This window comes from Malaya genurostris, chromosome 2 (genome assembly GCF_030247185.1).
Source record: "Malaya genurostris strain Urasoe2022 chromosome 2, Malgen_1.1, whole genome shotgun sequence".
NCBI lineage: Eukaryota > Metazoa > Arthropoda > Insecta > Diptera > Culicidae > Malaya > Malaya genurostris.
Window position 1 is genome coordinate 345308381 of NC_080571.1, and position 15958 is coordinate 345324338.

The following is a 15958-nucleotide window of genomic DNA, read 5'->3' on the forward strand; positions in this document are numbered from 1 at the left end:
TTGATCATTTGTATGGGACTTAGGCGTATTATTATTTGTATTTGGTTCTATGATCAAGTAGAAGTACACTCAGTCAAAGACAGGTGACTCTTTTTGACGTTCTGACGAGAGAATTTCAGGTTTGACATACCGGCACTTAGACACTCAATACACGGTGATTTGTAGAGGTTGGTTGACAGCTGTCCAGTGCCTTAACTACACGCAGAGAAATGGAGCTTGTTTAAAATAACAAATCAGTTGGTAGATTTTTAAATCTGATTCATATTAAGTTCAATCTAGAATATGATTGTTTTAAATCGTATTCTTCCTTTAACATCAACACAGATCTCTGTTCAATGTGAATACAAATTTTAGTCTTGCCAAACGAATGAAATAATTGTTCCTGCTGATTTTATTGTTGAAATAATTCACCTATATATTGCGTATCAACAAAGGTAGAGTTGATTTTATTGGCAATATCAAAAGAACCGTATCAGCCTTATTTCTTATAAACCAGAGCAGTTTTTTTAATGAACAGAAAATTGTTTACGGGTTTGAAAAGTAAAATTTTATCTGCCAATATATTTTTCGGCGGGCTTTCCAACAATCCAAGTGTAAGTATTGACAATTAATAATACACTAAGGTCTTTTTTTATGCGGTCTTTTTTTATGCGGTTTTTTATGCGACTTTTTTTATGCGAATTTTCAGAGTTATCCGGTTTTTAATGCAAATTTTCAGAGTTATGCGATTAGTTTTATGCGAATACTCAGAGTTATGCGGTTTTTTAATGCGAATTTTCAAAGTTATGCGGTTTTTTATGCGAATTTTCAGAGTAAACTCGCATAAAAAAGACTTGCTAAGGTGTTTTTTCATGCTGTCTTTTTATGCGACTTTTTTATGCAAAGTTTCAGAGTTATGCGGTTTTTTAATGCGAATTTTCAAAGTTTTGCGGTTTTTTATGCGAATTTTCAGAGTAAACTCGCATAAAAAAGACTTGCTAAGGTGTTTTTTCATGCGGTCTTTTTTATGCGGTTTTTTATGCGACTTTTTTATGCGAAGTTTCGGAGTTTTGCGGTTTTTATTATGCGAATTTTCAGAGTTATGCGGTTTTTTATACGAATTGTCAGAGCTTTACGGTTTTTTTATGCGAATTTTCAAAGCTATGCGGTTTTTTATGCGAATTTTCAGAGTAAACTCGCATAAAAAAGACTTGCTAAGGTGTTTTTCATGTGGTCTTTTTATACGACTTTTTTATGCAAAGTTTCAGATTTATGCGGTTTTTTATGCGAATATTCAGAGTTATGCGGTTTTTTTACGCGGTTTTCTTATGCGGTACGTAAACTCGCATAAAAAAAGACTTCAGTGTATTATAAACTGCATAACATAACATAACACGTTTTCTTTACAACATATATTTGATGCAGTTTATCTCTGTCTTTACCGGACTGAAAGGGCACCGAATCATTGAATACTATAAAAAGTGATATTGGCTTGATGTGGTGTGTAAATGTACCAAAAATAAGCCTGCAAATTATTTCCAAAGAAAATTAAATTATTAGAATAATTCATTTTGTTTTTATGAGTAAAATGGATTCTTTCGAAATAATTTGAAGGCTTATTTTTGGCACAAAAGCGTAAGTTGAAATACTAATCATTTTTAGTTAGCATCTTATCATTTATTTCAAATGCCAAGTTTATAAATTCAAAGCACTATAAATATTACCTTTATCTAAAGTTAGTTCATTTGACACTGATTTCGCAAATTGAATTTACTATGAAATTGTTTGTCAAGAAATTGACAGGAACGCACAAGTAAAACGATTGTTGGTATTATCAAAATGTTTATTGAAACAAACTAATTCTTTGAAAAAATAAATTCTAGTTTTGTTGTTTCAAGCAATAATATTTGCTATATTAAACTATTTTTTCTTTTGTCGCTATTTCAAATAAATACACGAAACCCAAATTTAGTTACATTTACAATATGTTTCTCTGCGTGTATCCAATTTTTATCGTACAATGTTGCCAGTTGATAGCTCTGGATGCAACCATCTACACTCAAAATAATAATCATGTTATAGTTACGTGAAAAGTTATGTGAATATATTCCACCCTACTTTTCACGTAGGATTTAATGGACTGGCATTCAAAAACTGCAATGCATTCAAAAACTGTAACGCATAATTAAGTAAACGCTACGTGTTCCATAGGTAAAATATAATGTACTGCTCATATCACATTTACCTATCAGTTCATATAAAATTTAGATACCAGAGAATTACTATTTTATATACTGGTTGAAGTCAAAAGGGAGATTTCAGATTTTTATATAAATCTAGGAAATGAAAAATGCCATGAAAAATAAAACATTTATTTGAGAAAATTTGCAAATTTGAACTCGTTTTTCGGTAGACCAATGGCCTGTTTGAAGCATTCGACAGGAGCGGGCACACTTCCGGAATCGGTCCAGTCGAACACATGGAATCTTTCATACTGGAATGGTCCGGTCGATGTAGTAAAAAATTGTAATTAAATTACATTTCTCGCAAATATTTACACTACTCCCACTTTGAGGGCCACTGCTCGCCATTTTCAAAATCGAGTTTTTCACACTGGAAATTCACGTAAATCTTATGTTAAGAACAAAAGATGACTCTATTCATTTTAGGGGATGTTCGTGTAACATTCGATTTCGTCACGTAAAACATTCAATTTGACATTTGAAACCAGTTTACGTGATTTTTCAAGTGAATCGAACGTGAATTTTTACTTGAGTGTAGGGTTGTAGCTTTGAAGTTTTAATAAAAATACTGAATAAATTGGTTGGACTTTTTAAGCTTATTGAATCACGAATTACAAGTCATTTTATTTTAGTTAGCCTATTGTATTTCTACCTACACACGGTTAGAAATCCATTGCCGGTACATCCAAACCTCCGTTTACGTAATTTTTTCTTACGTTACCTCTTTTTACGAAACTCATTTTACGGACCAAATCCCAACTAACGAAAACTTGTTTTACAAACCTACTTCGCAAAAAGAGGTTTTTGTATGCAATGAAAATCATTTCCGACACATTTATATTCCATGGAAATTACTACAATATGGGTATCTTCGGAACGGGTTCGATGAGTAGATATCGGAAAACTAGGTCGTTCCAAAATCCAAAATGGCGGCTTCCGGCTATTCCTTCAAAACCCTTACAATTTGTGTCGATACAACTCGAATTGCTCGATTACCTTCGCAATATGCATATTTTTGGAACGGTTTTCATTAATTTTCATTAATTTTATCTGTGACAGATCTAAATTATAGCCGTATTTAGTAAAAACAAGACTAAAATACCAGTCAAATCAGTTTCAGATTATCAAGACTGTTGAAACTGCTGTAATTGCCCTCAATAAAGTGAAATTCTAGATATAAAGAACTGTCATCTTGGAATTCGGAACCACCTCAAACATCGCTTTCCGAATTGTACTCATCAAACCCGTTCCGGAAATACCCATATTCTGATGATTTGTAACGAATATTGATGAACCGGAAGTCGGAATCTTGGAAATTGATACTACTTAGAACATCCTTTTCCTGCATTCCATACATATACATAAGGAAAACATTTTTACGTTGAAAAAACCAAATAACGTAAACTTTTTTTACGTCATAATTCGATTTACGAACCCCCGATTATTACGTAAATGGAGGTTTGGGTGTACCATGATTAAGAAATTATGAAAATCATGAAACATGTCTTCTTATGGGATCAGCATCAGATCAGGGATCAGAGCAAAATGATGAGTTATTGCTCGTGATATGAATCAATTTGTTCATGAAATCATCAGTACAGGGTCCGGCACTCGAAGTGTAACCAATTAAAAAGGCCATAAATTCAGTTTGGAAAATTACTTTTACTTAATTCAATGTACAAAATGTGTAAAAATAATACAAAATTCAGAATCAATTCACTTTTGCTCGATATGACCACCTTTTGCCTTGACTATGGCCTTGAGACGGTCAAAAAACGAATCGCAAGCTGCCCGAATGTGACTTGCCCACTATTTTGGCTATTTCGGCCCACTCGCCTCGAGACTGGTGTATCTTTTAGTTCGGACTTTGCTCTCCAAAATGGCCCAAAGAGAATAATCCATTGGATTCGCATCTGGTGAATTCGAGAGCCATTGTGTGGACGTGATGAAGTTCGGAACGTTGTTTTTCAGCCATTCTTGGTTCACTCGAGCTTTGTGAGACGGTGCCGAGTCCTGCTGAAACGTCCATGGTCTGCCACCGAAATGTTTGTCTGCCCACGGCTTCAAAGCAACTTCCAGAATATTTCCCGATAATATGTCGCATTTACCTTGACGCCAGGCTCGAAGGTCTGAAGTTGGTTACACCTCGAGTGCCGGACCCTGTAATAGGCGTGATCCCATAAGGAGATATGTTTCACGATTCTCATAATTTCTTAATTATGATACCGGTAATGGATTTGTATCCGTGCAGTTTCTTTAAATATCGAAAATATCTAATCGAAAAATACCAGAATGATTTCGCTACTGTCAAATGGAACGACACAGTGGAAAACATTACTGTACGCAAAGTAGCCTACTACTTTATCGGAGAAAAAATATGTCCATCCTGCGTGTCAAAATTTTCAATATGCCACTTGTTTAGTACAAAGCAACCAACGGCCTACTGTGATCCTACTGCTGCCGTTTTTTTCCCTCTCTAGTTTCTCTCGGTATCGTTTAAAATCAATTTAATTCGCCCAACCGGGCCGAGATTCAGTGGGTGGAAAATCGTTGGGGCGTCCGTTTTGCTACAGTGCCGGGTCTAACCCAGTGCGAAAAAAATAACCAGAAATGTTGCCCAAATGGAATGAGTAATTGATTTCGCGCACAAAGCAACAAAAAAAAAGTGATAACATCCCGGACAACCGAGGAAAATTCTTGACAACTAACCGGTTTCGATCAATCGTTGGTTGTTTGAGACATTAACTGTTTGTGATACGTACTGGTAATTAAATTTTTCACCCACAAGTTTGCATTATTGGGAGAGGATGGACAATTTAATTTCATTGATTTTACGCGTCATTTGTCGGTAAAATTGGCTTGTTTTTTCTTTTTGTTAACTTAACCGGCCTGACTGAAGGACACTTTGGCTACAAAAGGTATTCCGGGTTGGACAGGAAAATATTATCCTCCCCCGCCGGTTCGGATGAGTTGAAAGACGAAACGACAGAAAGGTCACAAGTTGACTCAAGGCTCAAATTCATGGTGAAAACTTTCTCCAGTGTTTGATTTATGGTGCTTGTGTGGGATCTGTTTTCGTGATAGGAAAAATACCGAACATGAAACGGGAAGACGTCGGTATTTCGAGTTGCCTTGCGAGATTCACTCCGTGATTGAGAATGTGATCAAGAGGACTTGGTCAGATTTCGAGAAAAGGTTTGGGAAAAACCGGTCAAGTATCTTCAAGGCTATTCAGATCGAAAGGATTTCCAGTGAAATTCAAAATTTTCCGTCAACCCAAGAAGCTACCAACTAAATTGTCTTCCTTTGGACAGCAAGCAGCAGCACTTAATCATGGTTTAATTTCACTTCCTCGGAAGTCACGGGTTAAGTGTCTCGTTGAACTTCTAAAGTCGACCAACACGACCACGACAGGCCGGCCGTTTCGCAAGTCGTAAGTAATTCAAACTCATTTCTCAAATTGTTACAAACCGTAATCAAATTAGTGCTTAGCGATGGGACAATTATCATCCGCTGTATCAACTAATTGAAGCTTCGCCATGCATCGTGAGATGGAGCTCCGAATGCTCGCCAACGCGATAAATGACGATTTGTCAATTGCATCGCACTGGGGCACCGAGAGAAAAAATTGCGGCCGTTGCAGTCACTAAATCAGTTTCATCGGATGAAATTTGATCATTCGGCTAATGATTCATATTTATAGTTAGAGAAAATTTCGTTTTGATTAGGAAATCCGCTCGAAGAAAGACTTCAGTGTAATCCAAAAGAAGTGTTCCACTGGACAATTCCCGCAGCAGTTATTCTCATTTCATTAGAACCTGTCATCGACTGAGTAGAAGTGCTTCTATTTCAATGAATTTTTCGCAGAAATTAGCAACTGTGGGTGAAATTGCATAACAGCAGAGCAAACAAAACAATTAATTTAGTGTGTCTACTGAAAGGTAGTTACGGTAGCGAGACAATCAAAATATCAGTTCATTTTTATAAGAACGAATAACATTAACCTTCTCAAACCGTAGAACTGCTCTGCCGTTGAGCTAATCGAGAATGTGCAGATTTTTTTTTCGTCTCAACTCACACTCATTTTAATTGACGATTGTACAGATGCAAGTCAACTGCATGTTTTCTCGCAGAGTTCCTATTGCAGTGTTGTGTACGAGACACGACCGATCATAATGCTATTATAAATGCAATTTTGAAACTCTCTCGTCAAAAAGATTCAAATTTGAAAATAGGCAAATAATTGTAAAACACTAACGTTAGTATATCATCTTTAACTGCGTTCAAGAAGTATTTATAATAATAATCTTTGTTGGTTTTTTGCGAACTTCGGTTTCCGTTCGTAAATAGAGATTTCTGTTCCCGGCCAGCGCAATCGTTACCTAATCTAATGTTCATCAAATGCAGTGAACACCTACACAAACGAACACGTATTAACGTATTTGGCATACAGTGCCGCACTGCAAACATTTTAAATTTGGAGAATCCATCAACAAATACTCAATCTAACACGGTGTAGAGCAGATGGAAGAAAATGACACATCACAAAAAACAAGCATTCGGCTGGCTGCGAACATTCATGCGATGCAGAAGATACTTTTCCTTGCATGACGTAGATACTCCCTATACCGAACGAAGCAAATCTGCTACTATATGAAATTCTAGGTGCAGACCAACGATCGAAATCGTCGGCCGTGCACGAATAAATCAATAGGATGACATCATTCGCCCTGCTGTGATTGGTTAGTGAAAACATAGGTCGATTCTAGCCAATTTTCTTAATAGGATGCTATTGAAATACTGAAACGACGTTGCCATACATGTTTAAGTTGAATGTTTCCGAATCGATTGGTAGTTAAATTATATAAATCCATCCACAGATCCTTAGTTATTAGCGTTCAAAATTATGACAAAAAATCTAACGCGGCTAGTTTTTTAGATTTTTAATTGACACCCGGCCTCGTAAGGCATTTTAATGTCAAAAGCAATCGATTACCATTTTTTATAGTCACAAGTTTTGAGAAACAAACGAATATTGATGAAGAAAACATGTGGAAAAAAGTTATCATCACACTGTTAGGTGGATAAAGCACGTTTTTATGGAGTTCTCGTAGGTCGGTGTCAGAAGATTGTTCTTAAAAGGTCAAATTTTCATTAGAAAACAAATGTACAATTCAACAATTAACACGCACTAAACTCTCTTCGGAGACAGATCACCGGTGCCCTCGTCGCTATGGTTCTGTGACTTTCGTTTCTCCAGAAAATTATTCTTCGTATAACTTTCAAGTTAAAACCACAAGCTCTCGATTTATATTGAAAATTCCTGAGAAATTGCAGTAACGGCTATAATAATCATTAATAATTTTTGTCGTGAGACTATCGAATTGTCCGACTCCTCCGGTTTGGATCCACCTGCATTAAGATTTCCATGATTTCGTTTTCCTCAATTGATGCAGGAAACAGAAGCAGATAAAATGGCGGACGCACGAAAATCGACATACTATTTTGATCATGAAAGTTCCCGGATTCACCACCGTGTGGCGCTCTCAGTCACCCGATTAGATTTTCTGTTTTTTTTTAGGTTGCCACATCTGTCATTGATATTTTATCAATTGTGTATCATGAATTCCTTCCACAAGGCCAGACCGCCAACAAGTAGTATTATTTGGGCGTTATGAGACGTTTGCGTGAAGTAATTCACTGGAAAAAACAGATTCGTGGCAAATAACTCGTGGATCTGGCACCGTCACACAATGCCCATCATTATCCGTGAACATTTGGCTAAAAAACGAAACGAACACCAATCAGTAACCACCGAACTCACCTGATTTGGCTCCCTGTTACTTTTTTTCTATTCGGTCGAATTAAGAAACCGTTTCGTGGAACGCGTTTCAGCACCCGAGATTAGATTATGGAAAAATCGCAGATGACTTGGATCGTCATACCGAAAACTGAATATAAAAAATGTTTCGAGTATTAGATCAAGCGCTGGCAGATATTGTTTGTTCCAGAATCAATTCCTGATGCACATCATTTTCCTCTGCAAAGTAACATGTCCGGCTTTGAGCAAGCATATCTCAGGAACAATTTGCTAATTTCACTTAAAATGTAGTAGTCTCTAATAAAGAATGATAACTGCATAAAAACTGAAGATTAGGCAATCCATATTTTTTAAATCCACGCTTTAAATTAACAAACGAATAACCGTATTTATTATTATAGCTCTCCATAAACGTAATCGTAATATTTTCAACTATCATTTGAGTATTAAATATAAACTAATTGATGGATCAAAAGTATCTAACCGAATCGAGAAGCAAAAGACCGTTACATAGAAACACAACTTCAGCTAGACTGGAAATTTGTCTACTTCTAAAGGACGCATTTGTTCATAGTGCTATTAAAAATGTGTGTGTAGCATCCACCCTACCGCTCGATTTTAACATTCACTCTTCAGTTACGAAAAAGATAACGTACACGCTTAAAAAAACCCTGTGATTTTACATCTTATTAGATGCACATAAATGGAGCGTCGCAGCTCACGCAAATTTACGTGGAAGAACATTTAATATTGTGTCCACAACTCCATACATGAAATTCATTGAAATAAAAAAAAAGAATACTGAGAGCAACCGTCGCGACTTGAACCGAGAATCATTGGATCGCAAGAGCGTCTGTTAATCGACCGAGCCACAGGAGCATACATCTGCTAGGCTGGTAAAATGTGCATTTAAATTCATACAGTCGCACCTGCTAGCAGAACGCAAGTAACAGTCGAAACCAGTAAAATTCAGTCTCATCTAACATTAAGTTATTACAAATGAGATTTTTCGTCATTTGACAAATTAGGTCTTTAGGAATTAGATCGTATGAGGGATTAAGGGGTGGGTAGGGTCTAACACTTTTGAAAAATCATTTTTATTTTCTTTATATTTTCTCAAAGTAAAACATTTCAAGAGCATTCTGTGAAATTTTCAAGCCATTCGGAGAAAAACTGGGCAAGTTATGGGCTTTTATCTTTGCTATATCATACTGCGAAGAGATAAGAGCTCGGCACACAAGTCCAAGATTTCTGCTTCGATCGACCTAAAAACTTGACGAAACACTCTTGAAATGTTTCATTATAAAAGAATACAAAAGAAAAAATATGATTTTGTGAAAATGTTAGACCCTACGGACTCCCTGGAGTAAATAATTGTTTCCATTAATTTTATAGACAAAAAACTTTGAACGCGTTTTTCTCGAAAGCAGGTTTTGAAAGTCCGTGTCCATCGTCATTCAAAAACTACTGAACCAATTTTTTTCAAATTTTGCACACACTTTCTACATATAAAAAATCGTTGATCGTGACCAAATCAATTGCCAGCAATGTAATAAAAGTGTATTTGTCGGCTGGCAGAAATACCGCCTAGAGGAGGTATCAGAATCCAGATGCCGAAAAATCTTACCTCCGTGTTCGGGATGTCGCAGTGCAAGCTTGGAGTGTCGTTTACAACCGAGTGGCGAGCTAAGGCGCGAGGTGTAATGATGCCTTTCTCATTAACGTACCATTATAAATCGATGCATGTTCCGATGGAGATTTTGATTATCGGTTTCTAGAGCCGGAACTCGGATAGACCGTTACAGTCGTGAAAAGTTTTTCCGGTCATCAACTTAGCCAGACTTACAAGCTTAAATGGTTATAAAATCTGCCTTGAAAATTTCGTACTTATCCGTGTTGTTAATTTTATGACGATTGGGCATTTTGATCAACATATAATAAGTTAAGCGAAAAAACTATTCCATTGAAATCTTGATTACAGAGACGAAGATTTTATTTGAATTAAAACTGTTTGATTCACCTTTCATACGCTATTTAGATTGAGTGAATTAAATGAAAATGAAACCAAAGGGAAACCTGTGCTCCTGTTACTGCTGCATAAGAAATTTACGTTAAATGGGTAATTAATAAATACTTTTCAAGCAGCATAATGAACCATGCCTTATGATTGGATGTTTATTTGTGTAATTATTATCAATAAAATCATTTGTAAATTTGTATTCGTTCTATTTTCTTTCTCTTGTATATGCAATACGAAATTGAACAAAGCACACTGTGAGCTTTGTTAGCAAAGGCGGTGGTGTTTGGTTCTTCCGTACCAGCACGTACCAATGAGTACCGGTTTTGCATCGTCATTTTGTATGACGGTTTGAATATTTCGAGACTCATCTCCCTATATTTTCGGGGTCGGATGTCGGATTTGGATGAAATTGCACAGTATATTTTAAGACAATAAGAGCTGTGAATTGTGAGAATCGGTTAAACCGTAGCTGAGAAATCGAAGTGAGTCCCGTTTTTGGAATTTTTCTACACAATTATCGGTGCTTTCGGAACCGGAAACCGGGGACAAGTAGCCCCAAAGTAGATTTATGTATTCACCAACTAACAAGATCTGCCCACAAGATAAATTTACCAGGAAGTTTTATAAAAATTTGCGCCTCGTTTTGCCTTTACTTGTGAAAAAAATACTCATGAAATTGAAAATGTTTCGATTAGCGCACTGTAATATCGGAATCGATTGTCGAATCTGGGTCAACTTTTCGAGGACTTTTTGAAGAATTCAAGACTTTTTATGTGACTCTTAGTTTGTGGAAATCGGTCGAGAGATTTCCGAGAAAATTGAGTGCGCATTTTCTCATAGAATTGCACGTATTACCTTGTAATTCCGTAATCGGAAGTCGGATAAAGATGAAATTCAACAGCAAGCTATGGGCGCATAAGACCTCTCGTTTGAATCTAGGTTTGTAAAACTCGGTTCAATCATCTCCAAAAAATGTGAGTGACTATTGGTTCCATTTTTGTGTGTATATCACCCAGTGATTCCGGAACCGGAAGTTGGATCGGAATAAAATTCTATGAGACAATAAGACCTTTCATTTAAATTTCAATTGGTGAAATTCGGTTTAGATGTCTCTGAGAAAATTTAGTGAAACAGATAATTTGTGATCTCGATGAACTGAGTTGAATGGTATATGACACTCGACCCTCTGGGACTCGGTTTTAAATTTGGTTTTCACAGCGATTGCATAGCCTTTACATCCGAGAAAGGCAAAAACTGTCGATTATGAGGTATTGCGGCTGGGAAAATAAATTAAATTAATGGTGTCAAAACTAATTTTAATTCTATTTCTTCGCGTTTCGCCTTCGGATCGTCAGTGCTTAAAGCAGTTCAAACTAAAATACCATCTCGTGCCTAGCAGTTCAATTTAAAACGCTAAGCAGACGCAAAGACCGAAGGCGAAACGCGAAGAAATAGAAACAAAATATGTGCTTTTTGCACAAACCAACAAAACCCCTAAATGTAATTTTAATTGTTTCTTAATACTTCCAGCAAATGTTGTAATAATCCGATTTTGAGCATGAATTTTGCGTATGCGGATTTCAAATGGTACACCCTTTAAACCCGTCGTCAAAACAAAACGTTACAAACTCTCTGGATGGTGTCAGAAATGTTCAAATCCTTTGTATTACAATATGTATATTTGTCATATGCAAAATAAAATACCATCTGATCTTGTGGCTTGGAGGCCAAGACCTTCAGCTAGGAAATTTAAGTGTAGAAGTGCCGTTTATTATCATTCCTCAAGCAGTTGGTTTGTTTTATTATGGTTGGATTTGGCTTCTTTTCCTTACGGAACAAAGTTTGTGAAGAGATATTCCGCGAACAACATCCCGGTTAATCTAATTCGATCAAAAAAGATCTGATCTGCTCTTGAATTGGAAACTCTATCAATTCAATTTTTGAACAATTGATCAGTTTTTTTGCTTCTCGTTCGATTCGCTGATGAACCACTTTCACACTATACAAAAAAATCTGTTTGAACACATCTAGCGGTGTGATGTTGTTTTTCTCATGTTACTCATATTTTCATGAATAATACTAAGGGTTTTCTTCAAAAAACTTTCTATTGTATCTTGAATAAAAAGAAGAACAAGCCTTGGGCTGAAAATAAAGGTAAAGGTGTCTCTTTCATTTACTATTCGCCAGTTCCCAATAGTGTATTACAAAGCCTTTCTTTGAACCGACGTCATTGGCTTGTTCATCAAAATTCGCACGAATTAGCTCAGTATCCTTAGCATGACAAAAGAGCTCTGTGTTCCATCCCTAAAAAAAGCAGTATCTGTCAAATATTGAAACGAAGATTAAATTCATTTAGTCCAGTTTTCCAACGATGAAAACGTCACGATCTATCTGTTTTTGCGAAAAAATAATTTGACGCCCCGATAAAGACGACGCCTACTGCGACAGTCCAAGGAGAGCCGCTACTTGTATTTCGGAGAAAACTCATTGCGTGGAAAAAGATATCTGTTCTTGCAATCTAGCAATCTGAGCTTGTTTAGGCTGTGCAAAAACAAAATGAAACTTTTTTTGTTCATTTGAAATATGAAACACGGTTACAGAGTCATCCAACGGAAAGAAACCAGTTCCCTAAGCATCGTTCCATTCCTTCGAAGACAGTTCGCTTGTTCGCTCTTGCTGAAACGCTTTTCGGCTACAGGTAGTCATCGTTTGTTTGTTACTGCTTTTGATTAATAGTAACGAACTGGAACACCAACACACACACACGCACACATACATACACTCAAGCGTAAAATAATCGTCAACCGAAATCCATTTATGAAATTAAATCAACAACAGACAAGATTCGGGCGACGGTTTTTCCGTGGAGGATTGATGTATGTTCCCGTTCCAAAGTTCCTCTGTAGGGACATGCAGCACCCCACAGCAATTCGGCTTCGAAGTAAATCAATTTCCCATACATCCTGATTGTAGCGAAACCGCAGATACTGTACGCTTGGTGGCATTGGTTGCAATTGAGTTCAGCTTGATTAACCATCACTGGAGGTTGGTTTGGAATCAGCCGAAGGAAATTATGTTTTTGCGAGTAAATATGAAAAGGTCGAATAAACTGTGAATCCTTTCTGGTTATTTGGTTCGAATCACACAAGCTAAAGTAGAAGGATTTCGTACAGAATAAAACATCGATTGAAAAAGTATATAGCATATTTTGGGATAGGAAAATACACCAATTCCAGTTAGACATCGAAAAAACAAAAATACGAAACACCATTAATTCACACATACACAGAAAAAAATAGACGTAAAAACATCACTCACGAGTCGACGTCCTGGCTGTGCAGCGAATCGTCCGATTCCGGAACAAGACCAATCCGTCCGTAGGCGTTGCTGGACGACGTCGGGGGCCGTAAATTTTTCGGCATTTTTTTGTTTGATATCGTATTTGCTATATGGTATGTGCTGTTTGTTCAATTACCTCTACAATTAGAACTACGGCTACTTCTACTAATGATTCAGTCCGCAAGATGATTGCTTTTGGGGGTTTGATTCTTCCTGTTTTGAGGTAAACCAGGGTTTCACGATCCGAAAACCAGAGCAAGACCGAATTTTTACTGTGATTCGAATTATTGATCAATTTTTCTTTTACACAAATTTAGAATATATGCACGAGGCCACGAATTGATGCTGATTTTCCATGAATATTTTTTAACTTTCTGCGGATCGCGGAAGGATCAAAAAACCGTTTGACGTTTAGATTTACCAATTACTGTGCGCTTTTTCAGATCAATACAAAAATACTAGCACTTGTTTTGCTAAGCGAGGTGATTGTGAATTTGGTTCGCATTTCTCAGTGACGAGATGAGCGGTTGATTTTTGTTCCAATTGGGTGCCACTGGGTTTTGGTGGGTTGTTTGACCAACTACAGCACAGAGAAAGTGCGGGCTGCGGGAAAGAAAAATGATATTCGGTCAATATTGGCTGTGTTCTTCGCAGTAGTTAGTTTTGGGTGCGTTTGTAGTGTGCCGATGAATATCCCGATCAGAAGAACGAAACGTGAGCAAATCAAATGAAATAATTACTAGGATAATGAAAAAATGAGCTCGAATCTTCAATATTATTTGATAATAATTTTTAATTTGTAATAAAGCTTTATATGTTGCTAGAAATTGAAAAAAAAACACAATGTAAAAACTGTGAAAAATGTCGTTCATAAATCACGTAGACCGAAAACCGGTTGTTCTAAATCCTAAATCTTCTACATTCTAATCATACATAAATATTCTTACTCACACATTGATTAAAACCTTGTGGACTGTGAATAAAACGCAAGTAGGCGGTGCGAAAAGCGGTCGTCTTGCTCATCGTGTACCGTCACTGGTTTCTAAGACGGGATGCCTACTTTGTTTAAAACTCAACTGTTTTCATTACGGGGCGGTTAGGGTGTAGGTTCTAACACATTTGAAAAATTATTTACGTTTTCTTCAAATTTCCTTATTGCAAAACATTTTAACAAAAAAATATTACTACAGATCATTACATAGCCATATAGGAAACATTTCTATTTAGAGAACGTAGAGGTTAGAGCAGATAAAATTCAACCAAGTAAGCATGTTTAGTTTATCTTCCGAATGCTGTGACATGATCACAATCATTTTTCTTACTATTCCTGTAATAACCCAACTTTAGTAATTTAGTCAAGAAATATGTACGATTACGTAGACGAATTACGGGGATAACAGAAAAAAGTGTTACATCATAAGATATTTTTATTAAATTTTCAAATATTTATTCCAGTTGCCAAAATATTGGGAGGGCATGGCCACTTCAATGAATCTTTTGGAGGGGCAAAAAGTGCTTTGCCCCCTCCCCATAGTAGCCATCCCTGATATAGACAGTAAACTTTAAACGCGTTTTTCTCGAAAGCAGTTTTTGAAAGCTCGTGCCCACCGTCATTCGATAACTGCTTCACTATTTTTTTTTTCAAATTTGGCACACACTTTCTACATATCAAATACCAGACCCTAACGTTCTCCTTTTCCGTTTTCGGTTACTTTGGGGGAGATTTTTCCGCTACAAATGCCAAAAAATTTAAAACAAAAACGTTGGGGTCTAGAAAAACATCTACAATAACTATGCTGCTTTGATTTGTTGTCGTCTGATTAGTCTGCACTGAGATACAGAAACACAGCAAATCATGATTGAATTTATTTTGTTGAACGATAGCTCTAAGAAAAATTCGCAAAAATAGTGTTTTTTTCAACCGTTTGACCCTACCCCCTCAACCCCCTCGGCTCCTTAAGGTCTGAGGACAAAGGGTCGCGTGTTGAGTTTTAAATCGACCAGTTGCCAGCATACATTATATTATTTTGATGAGAAGTTTTATCACATTAATCTATCGTATGGGTTGGACATTACATGGATTCCAATGAACAATGAAAAAATATTCAACTTTAACAAAGATAGAATGTCTGTGTGTTTGGCAGCCTTGTCGAGCCAATTTTATTTCTCTCTCCTTTTTCAGTATGCTAGCAGGAAACCAAAGCAAAAAAAATGGCGGATGCATTGAAACTGACTTTGTTTCACAGAAAAATACAAGACTTTATTTTTATCGATATAACATATATGTTTTTATGTACTAATCGCATCTAAACTTAATTATCTAGACGGTAGATTTATGATACAAACTTTCAAAGCCGAGATATTCGATGAACAAGTAGAGGTATGCATTTCCGAGCGTTCCAATTTTCAGCAGTTCTTCAGTCAGAAAAAAATACAACATGACTGCTCAACCTCTACTTGTTCATCGAATATCTCGGCTTTGAAGGCTTGTATCATAAATCTACCGTGACAAAGTCTAGATAATTTAGTTTAGATGCGATTAGTACATAAAAACAT

The 15958-nt window shown here is 36.5% G+C and overlaps 1 protein-coding gene across 4 annotated transcripts in view; it reads right to left on the reverse strand.

Annotated features, from left to right (window-relative positions):
* The window catches only part of LOC131431951 (P protein), a 276436-nt gene that overhangs the window by 216827 nt on the left and 43651 nt on the right, over positions 1-15958 (reverse strand). For 2 of the 4 annotated variants that reach the window (XM_058597933.1, XM_058597935.1), the window contains exon 3: positions 13382-14005. The exons of the other annotated variants lie outside the window; for them this stretch is intronic. In XM_058597933.1, the coding sequence (XP_058453916.1) occupies positions 13382-13485 (104 nt within the window). In that variant the 5' untranslated portion in view covers positions 13486-14005. The remainder of the gene's footprint in view (positions 1-13381; positions 14006-15958) is intronic. 4 annotated transcript variants of the gene reach the window in all.